The sequence below is a fragment of the Acomys minous genome (assembly GCF_964271855.1).
Source record: "Acomys minous genome assembly, chromosome: 9".
NCBI classification, from domain to species: domain Eukaryota; kingdom Metazoa; phylum Chordata; class Mammalia; order Rodentia; family Muridae; genus Acomys; species Acomys minous.
This window is the reverse complement of record NC_140490.1, coordinates 4,001,131-4,020,703: the sequence shown is the minus strand read 5'-3', so window position 1 is coordinate 4,020,703 and position 19,573 is coordinate 4,001,131. Positions and strand designations below refer to the sequence as shown.

General features: G+C 44.9%; 1 protein-coding gene across 18 annotated transcripts in view; it reads right to left on the bottom strand.

Moving 5' to 3' along the window:
* KCNMA1 (potassium calcium-activated channel subfamily M alpha 1) overlaps positions 1 to 19,573 on the bottom strand; it is a 700,634-nt gene that overhangs the window by 238,491 nt on the left and 442,570 nt on the right. For all 18 annotated transcript variants that reach the window (XR_014781481.1, XM_084794298.1, XM_084794299.1 and 15 more), the window contains one exon: positions 9,270 to 9,345. Coding sequence is in view for 17 of the 18 variants with exons in the window: in XM_084794298.1 (XP_084650424.1) it covers positions 9,270 to 9,345 (76 nt within the window). In the remaining variant the exon portion in view is untranslated. The remainder of the gene's footprint in view (positions 1 to 9,269; positions 9,346 to 19,573) is intronic.

The following is a 19,573-nucleotide window of genomic DNA, read 5'->3' as shown; positions in this document are numbered from 1 at the left end:
GTATTTATGTTTTGTTTGAGCCATTGTGTTGTGGACACACAGCACAACCTCTAGTCACTGGACTCCTAAGAGGGGAAACCACACGCTAGTACGACACTCTTGTATGTATGAAACAAACTGGATTAAGCAAGGTGATCTAACATACGATCCTTGTTTAAATGGCTGCACTTGTTCCGTTCAGCAATGGGTCCGTCATTTTCACCGTGCAGAAATCAACGCTCTTAGCTTCTTGTTCTCTCACTACTGGTCAAATAAAGCCTCTGGGGATACTAGTCCTAGTTCATCTATGATACCGCTGCCCTGTTTCTGCCCAGCACTTTCTCTTAGGTACATATTACTGACAGTCTAAAATCCTTGGGGGTTAACAAGGTGACATCTGAGGCTTCCGCAATACAGTATGTATGCAGTGCTAACCCATGCGACACCGTGCAGATGTGTTTGATGTACACTGACTCAATTCTCCTCAGGAATTATACGAGATCAGCTGGAGGTTAGGAAACTCCCAAGACTTACTCAGTCAGCCACACAGGTGGAAATGAAACTGGGCCCATTTCAGCCACTATCAGATCAACTATACCATCGCCACGGTGTAGAGTCAGTGAGAATATCATCGGTGGCTGATAGGGTTTGCATCTTGAGGGGACCATGAGTAGATCGGATGGAGGCTATGGCCTACCGCTCGGTCCAGGGTTTTGCAAGAAAGGCCTCCCAACAAAGGCTGTAATCATTTGTCCTGGGGGAAGCCAGAGCTTTCCTTTGCTTGCACTTGCATAACTGAAGAGAGTAATCCACGGACTCTGTTTGCCCAGAGTTGATTCTGACAGCTCAGGACAAGAATAAGTAAATACTTCCAAAGCTGTGGATGAGGCTGGCCTTTTGAGACGTGTGGGATGACTTCCTCCTGGTTTGAAACCATATGCCAGAAAAACAACAAGCTGTCCACCCTTGGTCCCCTCCAGAGTTACCATCCTGCAGTCGCTGCTGACTGCTGAAGCTTTGTTATGTACTAAGAACTGGACTGAGCCCTTTTCCCTTTTCAGAGTTTCGCCCTTCACTCTAATTCAGGTGGCAGGCACTGACACCACTGTCACCACGTAGGAAACTGAGGCTTAGGAAGCCTGCATGGCTCACTGGGGATCATAGTTGGTATGTGGTAGGCCGCATGTAAGTAATGGGACAATCGTCTAGGAAGCCACAGGGACATCCCCGCCCTCTGCCTCCACCACTTACCCTATAGTGTGCCCATCATCTCTTCCTAAGGACGTATCTTCCCACAGCTCCTGCCATGGGAAACTGGGGTGTCCATCAAGGACCCCTCCCCTTACAAAGTAGTCCAAAGGAATATGGCTCTTGAAAACCCCAGCCAACAGATAGGCCTATCAGACACACTCTTCAGGAACTACGTGGATGAGAGCTCTAGGCCTTCTCAGATACAATCCTTCAACAACCTACCTTACAGAAGACCTGATGATGTAATTAGCCCCATGGCTCTGGGCACTGTGGTCTGAAGCTGGCACTCCCAAGAGCAAGCTTGACGTTCGAGCTGTTTCCAGATACCTCAGTGGGTCACTCTACCCTTTGCCTCATCTCAAACTAAGCTCTGTGGCTGTGGATGGACTCACCCATTAACTAAATGATGCCTTTAACAATTTCCATTCAAGTCCCTCTCTGCAGCTGGGGCATACCGAGACCCTCTCTCTCTCTCTCTCTCTCTCTCTCTCTCTCTCTCTCTCTCTCTCTCTCTCTCTCTCTCTCTCTCTCTCTCTGTTACATGGAGCCAATGGCCAGCCTAGAGCCCACGTAACACTGGCTTCCAGAGTCCTCTCTATTAGAAAGATAGTTTCCCGAGTCACAGGTCAGTAGGGTGGAAATAAGACAAGCAGAGCCTACTGAGTGTCATCTGAAGTGACCCTGGCCAGGCAGAAGCTCACCCTGGTTCATCAGTTACCACTAAAGTCTCCCTCTACAATGGAAAACCAAAGCAGCCAGCCCCTTTCCCTGCCTCTACCTTGCACCCCCCTCTACAATGCCACCTGACACTGAAGAAGAAACGGAAATGAGAAGAGGTAGCCTGTGAGTACGGAAGAGGAGGCGTGCTCTACTCTCATTTTCCCAGGGGAGAGCTCAACACCTAATTGAGTCACTTACACACTCCCAAATCCTCAAGCACCCTGCCGTCAGCAACCATGTGGAGTCCTTTCAAGATATTAAATCTATTGACGTCTCTTGGTGCTTTGGGAAAACGGCCTAAATATGGTGATTATTAATACCTAAATGATTGTCACTGGGATATTAATGGTGCTTAAGGGAGCTCTTGCTGTGTGCAGAACATTTAATCACTGTTCCTCAGACGGGCCAGGCTCATTGCTGAAATCTGATTATTTGTAGGACATCAGCATTATCACCAATTGCTTGCATGAGGAAGTAGACTTCCAAACTGAACTCCAAGGCCAAGTTAATATGTGAAAGCTATGTGCAAATCCTACAAGATGAACCCCGATGAATGGTCTCTGTCTTCTGTGATGTGGACTTTGTCACGTGGAAGAGGGCTGTTTAGAAGGAAGAAGTGTTGCCAGAAGAACGTTGTGTGTTTGCAGCAAAAGTCACTGGAGATGGCTATGTGCAGCCTTCACAGTCAAGCCCAAAGGCCTGGATAAAACATGAAATCATCAGTAGTTAGAGTGATGTGGATCATGTAGAGTCCAGTTCCTTGCCTTGAAGAACAGATTGTCATCTTATCATGAATACCTGGCCCCTCTTTTAAAAAAAAATAATAATTTTTATGTTTCCATGGAAACTTCTGATTTCCCATCAATGAATTCTCCATGGCTGTTCTTGCTTGATCTATGTCTTAGCTACTTTTCTATTGCTACGATAAGACACTAGGACTAGGGTAACTTGTAGAAAAGGGCATTTATTGGGGTAAGTCCATTGCCCTCACAGCTGGGAGCATGGCAGCAGATAAGTAGGCACGGTACGAGAGCAAAGGCTGGGAGCATCCATCCTTATCAGCAGGTGTAAGGCAGAGAGAGCTGACAGGGAATGATGTGAGCTTTTGACACTTCAGAGGCCACGCCCAGTGACACACCTCCTCCAACAAGACCACACCCTCTAATCCTTCCCAAACAGTTCCACCAAATTGAGACCAAATATTCAAATATTTGAGCTCCTAGCGGTCATTCCCATTCCAGCCACCACAGTAGGAAATGTCTCTCAAGGGCTGTGTGGTAAGAGGTCGTGTTCCTCAACTGGTGATGCTATTATGGCAGGTTCTGAAAACTCCAGGCCATGGTGGACTAAGTAGGTCAGAAGGGGTGCATTTCTAGGGGCTACCGCTTGTCTCTCATTCCTTCTCCCATTCTCTATTTCCATATCCTCCCTCCCTCCAGGGAGCTATGAGGTGACCAACTTTGCTTCCTCAGGATGCTCCACCTCACCACCATGAAGGAGCAACAAAGCCAGCTGACCGTGAACCAAGGACCTCTGAAACTCTGAACCCAGATCATTCTTTCCTCCCGGAAGCTGTTTACTCAGGAATGTTGGCACAGAGATGAAAACCTGACTAACATCAGACTCTAATCATTGGCGTGAGTGGCCACAGTGACTCATCAATGGGCAACCAGAGTCCGATTGGTCACTGACCTTTCCCAGGACTCGTGGATGCTGAGAGAGAGAGAGTCAGATTCCTAATATTACAGCAGGAAAAGCCAAAGCTGCCAAGAGTTCACCTCTGCTCTGACAGAGCATAAGACAGGTTCTGGTTAACACTGCCACTGCCAGCCACTTTGCACAAAGAAGTACCAATTCGCCCCATCCCTGTCTTCCACCTTGTTTCTGGTTGAGGGAACAGCCAGGAGCCAACAGACTTTTTTTTCTTTTCTTTAGAACATTTTCTGAGTATGTATAGTATCCTAAACTGGAGAGTTGGCTCGACTAGGCCACACTGAGATGAATGAATTTTGAGATGAAAAATTAAGCAAAATTAAATTGCGTCATGTCTGTCCCTTAGCAATCTCCTTATCAGGTTCCCCCAGCCCACCTGACCTGCTCTGAGGCTAGGCTCTCAGCTCTTCCTGGGACTATCGTTCCGTTCTGGTTTTAAGAGCTATGAAATCTTAGATACTTCAAATAATCGCTATACCACTAGTGGAATCATAGGGTTTTAGAATGTTGAGGGTTCATACTTCCTCTCTTAATTAAAACCCTTCAACGTCTCCTTCTTGTTCTCCAAATAACCAATCAACCTAAGCGACCTCATTGTGTGTCTTCTGCCCTACACTCCCCTGTGATCTCCAAAGCAAAATTTCTGCTTCATAAACTGCCTTGGAGCCATTTCTAGAGTTATATCTGTAATAAAGGTCATTTCCAAAGTGCCCCCTGCATGTTTTGTTTGGGTGACTTGGCAGTGGGTGTGCACCTCAGCTACACAGGAGATGACCCTGGCATGGGAGAGAGCAATGGCTGCCTAAGCACAGTCCGAGACAGTGTGCTGTACTTTCCCCGCTACACTCTTCCATATGGCACCAAAGTTCCCATGGAGCACACATTACTTAAACGATTAGAGGAAACAGTAAGGATTTTCATCTTGGGAAAATAATGTACTAAGTAATCCATGTTTTAATAAACATTATTGACCATATTCAATGAGATGTGGGATTAAAGCCCTTAAGCAGATCGCACTTGGCTCATGGGGCAGCGAATGACCCACCAACACTGAAAGTTGAGTCACCAGCTTGTAGGACAATTGGGGAATTTCCAGAAGCTCCCACAAATGGCCAGAATCTCTGGTCTGTCTTAAATAGGCTGTCTCAGGCTACAGTGTCTTAGGTCCTCTGCTGACTTGCAGTCTGGGGTGTGCCCTGGTTCCAGCTATGCAGTGCTTTGCCTGACCTCCTGCTCGGTTCCTTCTGATGCCCCCCTAGTTCTTCGTCCCTTCCCAGTTCACACTTACTGCCCTGTCCCCTTTCTGATCACTTCTAAGCTGAATGGAGCAATGGAAGAACAGAAAACAAAGCCACAATTTTCAAAGCATCACTTTCATCACACTTGTTAAGCCTCCCTTCTTACCTGATACCACAGCCTGGCAGGGGATCTCCACAGGAGACAGCCAGACAAAATCCCCCCAACAGTGATGACACAGCTTCCCCAGCCACTGCCACAAGGTTGCCATGAAAGCTGCAGAGGATACAGGCCTCACAGGAGAATCTGCCCAAGACCAAAGTCTTAGAAACCCGCGGCTTCATTTCTTGTACAGAGCTTTGAAGAACAGGCTTGGAGAGACTGGAGAAGCTGGGCACCGCCTGTCCCACAAAGGACACTCTGTCCCAACATGTCTAGAGTTTCTGCAGCTGAAGGAAGTGCTTCCCTGGACCTGGAGTCTCAGCCCGTGCCTCCCTACCTCCTTTTGTCAAGACCAGAATGCTCAAGACCTTGGAATGGCTCAAAGGTCCCACGGGTGCCATGCTCTCTCACTGTGACCCTTCTATGAATATCTTCATTGAACTCAGCCCATCTTCCCTGTCCATCCTGTGACCAGCCTCAGGTCCTCCAAGAGTGATAGATGCCTAATTTTGTGACCAGTGTCTGGTTCTCCAAGAGTGATAGATGCCTGATTTTCTCAAGGTTTCTGTTTTTCTCCTTGGAAAGCTTTTACCTACTGCATAACTCCTGCCAAGCCCAGCCAGTGCAGTGACTCTCTGTGCCTCCCAGACCTGGGCTCACTCCTGTTCTAACCCTATCACTCTGACAGGAGATCAGGTTTTGTGTTCCCACTCCCATGAGACCTCTAGCAATAAGATTAGTTGGGAGCCCCCGCCATACACACTAAGTTTTACATAACATTGTTGCTCATTTTAGACATTTTAGACAGGGTCTGCACAGCCACCTGGTTATAACCACAAACAGTAGGAGCCCAAAGCATCCACATTGTAGGGTTAGAAGAAAGACTTTGTTTGAGGGTAGGAATTTCTCGTCTGGGAAGTGCGGGGGGCGGGGGGTTCTGAAAAAAAAAAACGCTGTTCCAGGAATAGGACTACAGATACACAATTGCCGCTACCCTCCTAGAAAGCTGCTGCCCCCCAAAGCACAGATCCACCTTCTGAACCTAAAAGAAAGGCCATGTTTGCTGAGGGCTGGGAAATGGGTGAGTGCCCTAGTGCAAGGCTAGTAAAAGACGGCTAGAATCTAGCTGTATGAGGAGGGTGGGAACACCATTCTTTCTGCATTATTATTGTTCAGAGGGCTAGAATTTTCCTAGAATCCCAGTGTCATGGAAAGAAAGTCTCATTAGTTTATGAGGCAAGAAACAAATATAAGAAAGAGAACTGAGAGTATGTAAGTGCCTGTGAGAGCATGTTAAAGCATGTCATATGAGAACATGTGAGAGCATGTAAGAGCATGTGAGATCATGTGAGAGCCTGTGAGAGTAGGTGAGAGCATATGAGAGCATGTGAGAGCCAATGAGAGCCTGTGAGAGCATGTGAGAGCCTATGAGAGCCTGCGAGAGCATGTGAAATCATATCAGAGCATGTGAGAGCCTGTGAGATCATGTAAGAGTATTGATAGCCTGTGAGAGTATGTGAGAGCATGTGAGAGCCTATGAGAGTATGTGAGAGCATGTGAGAGCCTGTGAGAGCCTGTGAGAGCATGTGAGAGCATGTGAGAGCTTGTGAGAGCCCGTGAGAGCATGTGAGAGCCTGTGAGAGCATGTGAGAGCATGTGAGAGTATGTGAGAGCATGTGAGAGCCTGTGAGAGCATGTGAGAGCATGTGAGAGTATGTGAGAGAGCATGTGAGAGCATGTGAGAGCCTGTGAGAGCATGTGAGAGCCTGTGAGAGCATGTGAGAGCATGTGAGAGTATGTGAGAGAGCATGTGAGAGCATGTGAGAGCCTGTGAGAGCATGTGAGAGTATATGAGAGCATGTGAGAGCCTTTGAGAGCATGTGAGAGTATGTGAGAGCATGTGAGAGCCTTGAGAGCCTGTGGGAGCATGTGGGAGTATGTGAGAGCATGTGAGAGTATGTGAGAGCATGTGAGAGCCTTGAGAGCATGTGGGAGCATGTGGGAGCATGTGAGAGCATGTGAGAGCCTTGAGAGCCTGTGGGAGCATGTGGGAGTATGTGAGAGCATGTGAGAGCATGTGAGAGCCTTGAGAGCATGTGGGAGCATGTGAGAGTATGTGAGAGCATGTGAGAGCATGTGAGAGTATGTGAGAGCATGTGAGAGCCTGTGAGAGCATGTGAGAGCCTGTGAGAGTATGTGAGAGCATGTGAGAGCCTTTGAGAGCATGTGAGAGTATGTGAGAGCATGTGAGAGCCTTGAGAGCCTGTGGGAGCATGTGGGAGTATGTGAGAGCATGTGAGAGTATGTGAGAGCATGTGAGAGCCTTGAGAGCATGTGGGAGCATGTGAGAGCATGTGAGAGCCTTGAGAGCCTGTGGGAGCATGTGGGAGTATGTGAGAGCATGTGAGAGCATGTGAGAGCCTTGAGAGCATGTGGGAGCATGTGAGAGTATGTGAGAGCATGTGAGAGCATGTGAGAGTATGTGAGAGCATGTGAGAGTATGTGAGAGCATGTGAGAGCCTTGAGAGCCTGTGGGAGCATGTGGGAGTATGTGAGAGCATGTGAGAGCCTGTGCATGGTTCCATTACAACACCACCTTACCCCACCCCTGCTAGAACATAGATCTCTAGGACAAGGCCCCAAGTTTGGTGTGAGACACTCACCAACTCCCCCTGAGGGGCAGGGGGATCAGCCTTGTGATGCAAATTCAGAATATTAATGCTAGATATGATATATTTTATTTATTTTATTTTATTTTATCTATCTTGAGACAAGGTCTCACTATGTGGCCCTGGCTGGCCTGGAACTCATTATATAGACCCAGCCGGCCTCACATTTGCAGAGATGCACTTGCCTCTGCCTCTCTAGTGCTTGGTTTAAAGGATTTCATTAGGTATGCCAGCTTTGTTAATCATTTCTAGTTCAAAAGCAAAATAAGCCTCCTGCATAAAAGATCGATAAAAAGGCAAAACTTAAATCTACTGTTACTCAAAGGAAATTCAAAAATTACTATCTATGAATGATATCATAAAGCAAAAATAGAGAAGCAATAAATTTTTACCTCAGAAGATAAAATATAAAGGGATAGGATATACCGTAAGAGAACTTCATGGCTCCTTTTACACTTCTAGATGTCTACAGAGAGTGCATTTTATCTCTTATTGACTCAGATGAATAGTTGGAGAAGGGGATAATTTGGAATTAAAATAAGAAACAACAACAAAATAAAAACATACTAGCTGGACATACCAGATTCAAGAAGCTGGGTTCCAGATTTCATGGCTAGGAACCAACACTGACTCTAAGCCCTCAGGTGGGAGGTACATTAATTGTACACAACACAGGACAGAGGTGCTCTGCTTTCTGTCACTCAGCAGACACATTAAGGCCAACCCAAGAGGAAGCGGAACATTAGAAGAGGGTCTTCTTAAAATGTAATTTCCTTGTAGGGAAATTTATAGGCTGCACTCACTCCCCATTAGTGTGCTTCTGACCCTTTTATTAGTGTGTTCCTCAGCACAGGCCAGGCTTCAGGCCAGCTCTGGGCACGCACAGGTCATTGGGCAGGGGATCCCCAAGGGGAATTCTGGCCCTGCCCTGGCTGTGTTTTTCAGATCACAATGAAGTTAACAGAAGCAGTCATGGTACATTTGACTGGAGGCTTTTAGGATTTCCCTCACAAGGCAATTTGCAGAGCACACCCCAAGGGCTCTATAGATATAAAGTGAAACAGCTCGAATAGACTTAGAAGTGAAGTGATTTTCTGTTTGCCATACGAGGTTTGTGATTGCCTGTCAAAGGGCACTGGTTCTTTTGCCTTTATTTCTTATTTAGTGGTAGCTAAAGGGGTGTTTAGGACTTCCCAGTCAATGAGCAAATCCATCCCTCATCCACGATGTACCTCTCCCAGGATGCTTACGTTGCAACCTCATCGGTACCCAGATACCAGCCACTCAACCTTGCCAGACTGTATCCTCTTCCCCACATGTGTCACCACATCTCCCCCGTCCCTTATTTCTCCCTGGCCCTGCAGAAGAGAATACCACAAGCCTTACCTTAGTAGGGCAGCTCTCCAGCTCTATGACATACCGCTCTTCCGGTGCATAACTTAACTCTACCGTTTCAACATGATAAAAGCAAACGTGCTTGATATTTGCAACCCAGCCCTGGGGACCCAGATGCACAGAGGCTGAGGACACATAACTTACCTCGTCTTAAGAATATTCAGAAACTGCAAAATTTCTGAAAACTGTATCAGTCTGAGAGCTCTTAAAAATCTCAAGCCTGGAAAGAGAAACGAAACAGAGGTGTTATTTCCAAAGCTCGGTTGTCAAGCTCATGGCTGGCAGTCTGAGTTGTGGACACTCGGGTCCGCTAAAAGGCTACGGAGGCCTCGCAGAGCATGGACGCCCTGGTACCTTGGACCTGCCGCTTTACTTTGATTTTTCACTGGTCTAATCTTAGCTGGTGAATGGCTTTCCTGTTAAATGTGAGCTGTTTGAAGCCATGTTGAGGGGCCGAGGTAGATGAAAAGGCCCATGCTAAGAAGGACCGTCTCCTCTGATACACGCGGATCTAGTAAAGCCTGGTTTCTGAGCTCCCCAGTGTTTGGACAGAATTTATGTCTCTGAAAAATCCTGGAACTGTGGTCACTCTGGGTGACCCTGGTGCTTAAGAGCAGATTAAGAATAAATCAGATCACCTATGTCTTTGAAAAGTATTTTTTTAATCTTTATTTTCAGCCCTGATAAAATAGAGACTACAGCCCAGAGGGTTACCTGTGTTCTACAATACTTTATATTTTTCTCCCAGTTAAAAATAAAACAAAATAGGGAAAAATAAGCACAAGTCAGTAAGATCCCACACTTTACAACTGCGGGATTCAAAACTTTCATAGTTCCATTTTCACAGATGTCTAGTATTTTCCTATCCATAGCCTCTCTTTAATGGAAGAGTTACAGCCTCTAAGTGGAGAAGGGCAGTAACCAGTGAGTTGCTTTAGGTTTTGTTTTGTCAGTAACAGGGTGTCATGTAGCCAAGCAGGCCACACAAATCACTCTGTAGTGCCGGCTGGCCTTGAACTCCTAGGAGATCCTGCAGCCTCTAGCTCCCAGGTGCTGAGGTTACAGAGATGCTCCACCACACCAAGTTTTTTCTTTCATCTCTTCTTTCTTCAAGGGTCTCTCTATTTCTGTCTAAGTCAAAGTCGTGTGACAAAAATATTCCAAATGGGCCATGGACCTTAACACCTTTACCATTACTCTGGAGAACTCCTCCCCAAATGCCATCAGTAGGCTTTGGGGCACCTTCTCCCATGTTTTTAAAAGCAACTCAAGTGCCAGGTGTGCTGCTGAGCACAGCGAACTGAGCTGACATACAAAGGGCGAGAACTTTCTCTGTTCCCTCAGGGGAGGCAGCGAAGGAGGTCTAACCTGTAGGGTGAGACAAAGCCCTGAGATCCACTAGAGGGTGGCCCCCACCCCACCCCCACTCCAGGGTGAAGCCTAAGTTCCTTCTCTATGAACAGAAAGTGCTCTGACTGACCCAGTGTAGAGCTGTTCGATACTAAGTAAAAATGACCCGACAGTCCAGAGGCGGGAGTGCCGGACTCACAAAGGAAGGAGGAGACGACAGTGGCTCAAAGGGAGCTTTGCTCATCGGAAAAGAATTCATCCATCACTGTGAGCAAGAGATGACTTTCAGAAATCGTGCTCCTACTGTGCTAAAGAGTATTTATAGAGTCTTCGTTAGCTAGACCAGGCAGACATGAGAACCGAGGTAGGTGAAACGAAAAGAGGTTTGGAAAACTGAGAGCACGGTCTTAGCAGACTGATGGAAGGCTGGACTGGCTAACACTGCTGAAAGCCGAATCTGAAGATAGCCTCAAAAAAAAAAAGTGAAGAAGAGACAATGCAAGAAAACAACAGTGAAGCGCAGGTTACAGGGACCCAGTGGAGGAATAAAAGGGAAGGACAGACAACTCCACGGTCAGACAGTAACAGAGAAAAACTATCTAGAAATTAAAAAAAAAATGGTTTGAAATTAAGAGAACCAAGTTATATTTGCCTTTTGCTGTCACTGTCTTTTTCAAGTTTCCAATATAATAATCAATTAAACACTGATTATAAGGCATCAATGCTGGGAAAGGATACTAAAACAGGAAGTGACAAATGCTCTACATTTCACATACGCTCACATACTGGTACCCTGGTTGTGGCACCAGTGGTAAGTGGGCTTCTAATAGATGGGGCCAATGGATGGAAGCCAGGCCACTAGAGGAATGTTCTAGAAGGAGATGTTGGAAGCCCAGCCTCCTCTTCTCTCTTGTCCACTTCTCAGCCTCCATGAGGGGAGCAGCTTCCGTCTACCACAGACACTCTTCCAGGGCCCTGACTCTGAAGCAATGGCCAAAAAACCACGTACTGAAACCTCTACAGTTAGCCCAATCCAGCTTTCCTCCATCTCAGGTGTTTGTCTCAAGCATTTAGGAACAGATGAAAAGCAAATACAGATAACATTTGGATGCTGTGTGCAGCGGTACATGCATGTAATCCCAACCCTCAGGGAGGTTGAGGCAGGTGGATCACTGCGGGATCACTTGGGCAACATTCAGAATTTTTTGACGAAAACATTTTTTGACCTAAGGTTTTGATAACCACTCAAATAGCTCTGCCAGACTAAAATCAACAACAACAAAAACTTTTTTTCCCCATAACCCATCTTTTTTTTCCTCGGGTTGTGCAAAGCAGTCAATCAATTGATCAATCAATCAATCAAAGGCATTAAATCAGGTCTGAGGTAAAGGGTTGGAGAGTAAGTTTCAGACTTCAAGCCGTGCAGTAACTTCACAGTACCATGTCATAAAGTGACAAGTCCAGAGCTTGAGGTAGCCAGCTGGGATACACCGAGGAACAGCATGGCAGCTGTTTCTGGTTTAGCTGCACATGATCTTGTTTGTGTGAGTGTGTGCACAGATGGGTGTACATATGTATGTACATATATATGATTTATTGAATACCACTGCCCTAAACTTTGAACTGAACTTTTTCTTTTTATTCTTAAATGCTGGTGTTTGTAGATCACCACATACTTACTTATATACTTACATGTGACTTACAAACATATAATACAAGATACGTTAATACAATATATATAATGCAATAAAGGATTTTCTTCAGTGGAGGTATGTGAGTATGTCTATGAATACAAGGGATAGAGGGGGCATAGTGCACCTAGATCATGGCTAGATTTAGCCGTCCACTTGACATTAGAGTCATCTGAGAAGAGGGACTGCACTGAAGAAATGTCTAGACCAGGCTGGCCTGCAGCCATGTCTGTTAGAATTCTGTTCATTGTTAACCAGTGTAGGAAGGACCATCCCACTGTGGAAAGTGCCACCCCGAGGCGGGGAGGCCTGAGCTGTATACAAAAGCAGGCTGAGCAAGCCAGAGATGGGTCAGCCAGTAAGCAGCATTGCCCCATAGTTGCTGCTTTAAGCTCCTTCAGTTCCTGCCTTGACTTGTCTGGATGACAGACTATGCAGTGTAAATACTTTCCTTTCTGAATTCCTTTTGGTCATGGTGTTTATGACAACAACAGAGAGCAAACTAGCACAACCTGTAACCTTTTTAGGGAAGCCAGCTCAGGCAGCTTCGAGAGTCTTCCTGACAGGAGCTACCCAGAAGACAGTGCATAGCAAGTAGGGTCTATGGAAGGGAGGGGGCACTTGGGCTCTCAAGGAATTGTTCCTGGGGTAGGCAGTGTAGGAAGGCTTCTTCCTCCCAGAGGAGCCCCAGGGGCTCTGAGACCAAGATTCTTGGGAGCTGAAGACAGAGTGGCTTGTTTCTCTGTCAGCCTCTAGAGGGCACTGTCTTAGCATTGAGTCTCACCAACAAAGGAGAAAAAGCTGCAGGCTTGGTGTGCAGCTTAAATCCACAGTTGACAAAGGTTCCCTGGTGGCTTTTTTAACCTGGAGCTCTTGGGGGGGGGGAGTGTCTCTGCTCAGAATTCTCCCTCCACACAGAGAAAAATCAAAGGCCTTCATACACCTAAAGTGACACCCTGTTATGACTTAAACTAGAACTGTCTCCCACGGGCTCACGTATTTGAACACTTGGTCTCCAGTATGTAGTGCTGTTTGGGGGAGGTTATGGAGCCTTTGGGAGACAGAGCCTTGGGGGAGGAAGCATGTGAACAACAGGGGCAGCTTTTGAAGGTCTGTAACCTCCCCTGACCTATTCACTCTCCTTCATTCCCCACAACCTCCAAGCTTTTCTTGTCTGTCTCCACCGCGATGGAGTCTATGGCTGCAGAACCCTCTTAACCTTCTCTAAGTTGCTTTCATCACAGCAGCAGCACAGTAACTAATACAAACCCCTCCCGACCCAATGCCTTCTACTTTTTAAAAATTTGTTTTAGTCTTCCTGTATGTGTCCATGTATGTATGTATGATGAATGTACGTGTGTGTGAGCACAGATATGTGTGCGCTGCGATGTGAAGATCCCTGTGGCTTGCTGGCAAGTCAGTCTAGCCAAATCTGTGAGAATCAGATTCACTGAGACACCTTGTGTCACAGTGTCAACCTCTGCCTCCACACATGTATGCACAGGTGTGTACACCTGCACACACACACACACACACACACACACACACGGCATACAGTTATACTGCCATTTTTTAAAACTATTAGTAAAATAATGATGTTGAAAATAAAGCAAATTTGTATTATTGATCACTTATGCTTAATTATTTCATATGTATATAAAGCCTTATCTTTTAAAATCTTTGCAACAGAAGAAAATAGCTAAGGATAGTATGTTCAACATACTACACGTGTTATACATTATACACACATGTATAAGAAACACGGCCAGGTTTATACCCAAACATGTCAAACTTTACCCAAACCCCAGACTTGTAGCCGCTGGACTGAAGACCATTCCAGATCCAAATTGGGTCCAAGAAAGCTATGTCAGTTTTCTTTTTCTTTTCTTTTCTTTTTTTTCTCTTTCTCTCTTTCTATTTTTTCCTTTCTTTCGTTTTTGTTTGTTTGTTTTTCCAAGACAAACTTTCTCTGTGTAGTCCTGGCTGTCCTGGACTCACTTTGTAGACCAGGCTGCCCTCGAACTCACAGAGATCCTCCTGCCTCTGCCTTACTGAGTGATGGGATTACTGGTGTGCACTACTGTGCCCTGCCCTGTGTTGGTTTTCTACCATTGTGGCAAAGCATCATGGCAACGCTCAATGCTATAAAAGAAAGTTTTATTCTGGCTCAGTTCTGAGGTCTAACCTGGTTCTTGGCCTGTCGTGAGCTAGTTCAACGCCACGGGCTCTGGGTAGTAGAGAAAGAGTACTCAGATTTCTCTGTGAGTGTGTGTACATGCATGTCTGTGGAGGGCAGAGGTAGATACACGTGTTAGTTTCTGTTCAAGCACTCAATTCTGCTGTAAATAGCATGTAAACAAGAAGGTATGGCTTCACTGCTTTAAAATTATGTTCATATAAACAGACCCTGGAGATTTAGTTGGCTGCATAGTTTAGAGGCATTCCAGTCTAAAAGCTGTCAGCATCGGAAACCCCTGGACTTCGTAGATGTTCACAGCCAGACTCAGTGGATCTGTGACGGGCTGATACTCTGTGCTCTGAAAAGCTCTCATCTGAGGTCGTGCGGAGGCAACAGCCTGCAGGACAGCAGCCCCTGCCCTAGCCTGCGACATCTGCAGGGTGAAGAGTAAAAGCCAGTTCTGAGTGTGCCACCCAGCCCAAGATACTCTGACTAGTCAGAGTACAGTTTGGCCATAGAACATCTTAAAGTTGAGGTTCTAATATGCACCCATGTTTGGGAACCTCTGGCTTAGGGTGCCTTTTTTTTTTGTAAACCTTCAATTAATCATTCCATACTGACACATTTATTTATGCTGCCTAAAGAAGCATGCTTTATTTTGACACCACCCCCACACACAGGAAACTCTCCTATATCTAAGTAATTGCTGAGTCACTTAAAAGCCAATACTTCACCCATTCAGCCACTGTCTCTATATATAAACTCAATTTTGAGGAACATGTATTTAGCTGCCAGTTAAAGAGAAAAGAACAGTGTAATGTGTTATTGCTATAGCATGGTACATTTGGCATTTGGCAGAGATTCGGTGGGGGGATAATAGCTTTAACAGCATGAATAGCATTTATTATTTCATGTTTATGATTATCAGGAAATCAATATGGACTCACCCTCATTAACATTCTGAATCAGCCAGGCACGGTGGCACATGCCTGCAATCCCAACACTCAGATAGGCAGAGGCAGGCGGAGCTCTGTGAGTTCGAGGTCAGCCTGGTCTACAAAGTGAGTCCAGGACAGCCGAGGCTACACAGGGAAACCCTATCTTGAAAAAAAAATTCTGAGTCATTTAATGAAGGAAGTCATAGCAAAAAAAAAAAAAAATCAAGACCAGATTATATGCCCAAGAAAGTGAAAAATACGTTAGTGGTGCTGGCTCTAAACTTTGACACTTCAGATTAACAACAACAAGAACAAACCATTATAGGTGAATAATTGAGAAATAAATTGAAAAATACAGCGACCATTTCCCACTCAAAGATCCTGTACCCATGTAATTTGTTTTTCAAATTTCAAAATACATTTCTTGCAACAGATTCAAGAAAGCAAAGGACAGATGCCTTTACAGTTCTCAGAAGAAATTACTTTCACCAAGTAATATAGATACTAAGTTGACTAGAAGAAAAATAATTCCAGTAGAAATGGGATATAAGAAGTAGTAAGAGAAAACGAAAAAGCAACTGATTATCTGTATGAGGAATGAGTTTTTTAAAAATAATAAATAACACTAATCTAAAGTTAAAATCTTTAGGACTAAATGGAAAAAAAAGAAAAGGTAAAGCCAATAGAACAAAGAAAGAGGTGCTGACATTTGTGTCTGGTTTCCAGGGAGGGTATCCTGAGACATGTATAACCCAGATATATCCACACTCACCACTCAATAAACTGTTCTTTAATAATAACCACTGAACAATTATCAAAACTGACATTATTTGGCTACAAAGAGGTCTCACTAAGTTCAAAACATATTAACCACTAAGTTATATTTACCACAAATTGTGAGAAAATAACAAAAGAATAAGAAAAATGAATAAACCGGGCTGGGAATAGTGGCACATACCTGAAAGCCCAACACTTGGGAGGCAGAGGCAGGCAAGTCTCTGTGAACAGGGGGCCAACCTGCTGTGCAGAGAGAGTTTCAGGCCAACCAGGCTACACAGAGAAAACATGCCTCAAAGAACAATGAAGGGAGGGAGGGACGGAGGGAGGGACAGAGGGAGGGACGGAGGAAAGAAAGGACACAGAAAGATGAGAAAACAGTAAAGAACTACTCTATTACATAGAATTTAGTATGTGATAAGGAATTAATCACAAATCAAGTGTGAATTAATTTTAAGGAAAACTGGTCAACAGTGAGAAGAAACTTCAGTCACTTTGTATCATAATTGAAAATAACTCAAGTTGAGTTTTTAAAATGTAAATAGTAACACAGAGAAAGCTAAAGAAAATTTACTTGCATATTTACTGGATCATCTAAAACAAGAGGTAAAAAGAATCAGAAAACTCCTGAAATACCATGTTCGCAACTATGAAGTAAGATCACATTTCTGCAAGTTTGAGAACAAAGATTTTCGCAGCTGTGAATAATACAATAATATTCTGATTTAAGGATGCAGCTCAATGGTAGGCACAATGCCTACCATGTGTAAGGCCCTCCACTAAATCCTTACCACTCCAAACAGGTTATATTTTAAAAATAATTCCTCCGAATGTAAGCAGTACTCTATACCCAAAATATGGAAACAGAAAATATAACCAGAAAAGAACCATTTGAATCAATTATATTTGGTTGAAGTGAAAGAAATTGTATCCCATGCAAACCTCAAATCAAAACAGACCAAAGACTTAAATGTAGAGCCAAGATTAAAAAAAAAAAAAAACCACCCATGCTCCACTGTGGACGGATGGATTTTAGTGAGGCACATGTGCACAATGGAATACAATGCAGAGACAGTGGAAGGAAAGCCTGTTTCCAACAGTGTGGATGAACCAGGAGGCTACGACACTACATGAGAAAAGCCAGATGAGGGGAGATAAACATCGATTGGTACCCTGGAGAGCAGACAGATGGCTCCCGGGGCTGCAGCAGCTGATGGAGAGATAACTGATAAGGTGCAGCCCTGGGATGTCAAATGTCAGCTAGACAAAAGCAATCAGTTCAAGAGACGTATTGTACAATGTGCCGACTACAGTCAATATGTGTGCTGTGAGGATGCTTTTGAAAGGCTAAAGAATAAAGGGAATTACACAAAGTGCAGTAAGCACTATATTTACTACACACCACAACTAGCAATACATTTGAGTTTTATTTTGGGAGATGACTCTGCAATGACATAGTCTAATAATTTGAGGGTGGAATTACAAATGGATAGAAAACGTTTTTAGAAGTAACTCGATACTATGAATCAAACTAATTCCATTTCTGGCAATAAAGGCCAAGATGTTATAACTAATACTATAGGAGTAAAGATGTTCACTGTATAATTATTCATTAAGGAAAACAGAAAGCAGCTTAGCATCACAAGTCGGGCTCCTTAAGCACAGCACATGTTTTTTTTAAATAATGTATTCACTTTACATACTTACTGCAGCCCCCTCCTCCTGTGCCCTGACCCCCCATACCCCACTACCTCACTCCCCCTTTTCCTTCTCCTCATGGGTACCGACCTGTCCTGGTACATTACGTCTCCTCAGAACCAGGCGCATCCTCTCCCACTGAGGCTAGACAAGGCAGCCCAGTTTGGGGGAATGGGATCCAAAGGGAGACATCAGAGTCTGAGAGGGCCCTGCTCCAGGGGTTGAGGGATCCACATAAAGACCAAGCTATGCATCTGCTACATACGTGTGAGGGTGGGGGGCACAGAGGGCTAGGACCAGACCATGAATGTTCTTTGGTTAGTGATTCAGTCTCTGTGAATCCCCCTGGGCCCAGGTTAGCTGATTCTATAAGTCTTCTTTGCAACTATTGTACATGCACAAACATGTAACTAGGAACATGCATGTAGAGTTGAGTTACAGGAGGACATAGAAGTTAGAATGGCAGGGACCAGGAGCTAGGGAGGGCAGAACCGGGAATTGCTTCCTTCCTACCTGCTCTGGAAATACTGATCCTTACACCCACAGGTTAAGTGTAGCTCTCAGCCCTCATCAAAGAAGCCCTCTTCGCAGCAGACAGAAACCACTACAGAAAACCACAACGGGTCAAACTGCAGAGAACAACCAAATCATGGGCCCTGTGCTCAGTGGATACAATACAAGTCCTGCACTTAAGGGTCAGGAGCGTCACAGGAAAGGCGGGGGTGGGGGGGTGGGAAGACCATAAGAGCCAGAGGACCCAGGATGTCTTCCACTGTAGTATGATGTCAGAGAACCTATATTGACAACGCCTCAACAACACGATTCCTAAACAGAGCATGAACTCCCACAATACCAGTAGACAAGCTAACGAGCAATGGGAAATCCCATGGGGCCCTAGATTAAGAACTACAGGCAACCAATGAGAAAGGGAGAATTAGTCTTCCCAGGGATGAGCCCCTCCATTGGCTGACCAATTCCAAGTGATGAGCCCTGAAATCATATAGATACAAGCAACACTAGATGGACTGATTTATCCGGCTATATTTATACTTGTATGCATTTGTACATATATGTAACAATAACAAGAAAAGAAAAAGAGGCCATGAATGTGAAAGGAAGCAGAGGAGGTATATGGAAAGGGTCTAGATTGAGGAAAGGGAAGGGGAAAATGATGTCATCCTGTTTTAATTAAATATATATACTAAAAAGAATTCAATATTTCAAAGATACTCTAGACTTCTGTTGGCAACAATGTAAAAAATACTGAACTAGCTCTGTGCTTAAAAGTAGCTAAGATTTCCAGGTTTTAAGTTCTGTGTTCTTTACCACGACACCACGTTTTCAAAGGGCCGGGGAGATGACTCAGTGGGAAGAAGGTTTGCTGTGCAAATGTGAGTGCCCACATAAGAGCCTGTGGCCACACCCAGGCTCTTGGAACCACTGTGTGTGGGAGGTAGAGACAGGAGGCTTTCTGGGGTTTGCCAGCTTGGCCACAGTGCCAGTGAGGGACCCTACCACAAAGGTATAAGGCAGTATAGATAGAGTAATAGAGTAATATACTTAACATCTTCTGCTGGCCCTCTGTGAGCGTGCCATACATGCATGTGCACCCTTCACATACACACATAACCCACACATACAAATCATTAAGATTAATTTTGTAAGATTTAGTTTCATTTTTAATTTTATATAGATATATGTGTGTGTGCATGTAGGTTTGTTCACATGGGCTCCGGTACCCGAGAAAGTCAGAAAACGGTGTTAGACCTCCTGCAGCTGGAGGTAAAGGCAGCTGTGGGCCACTGGGCACAGGTG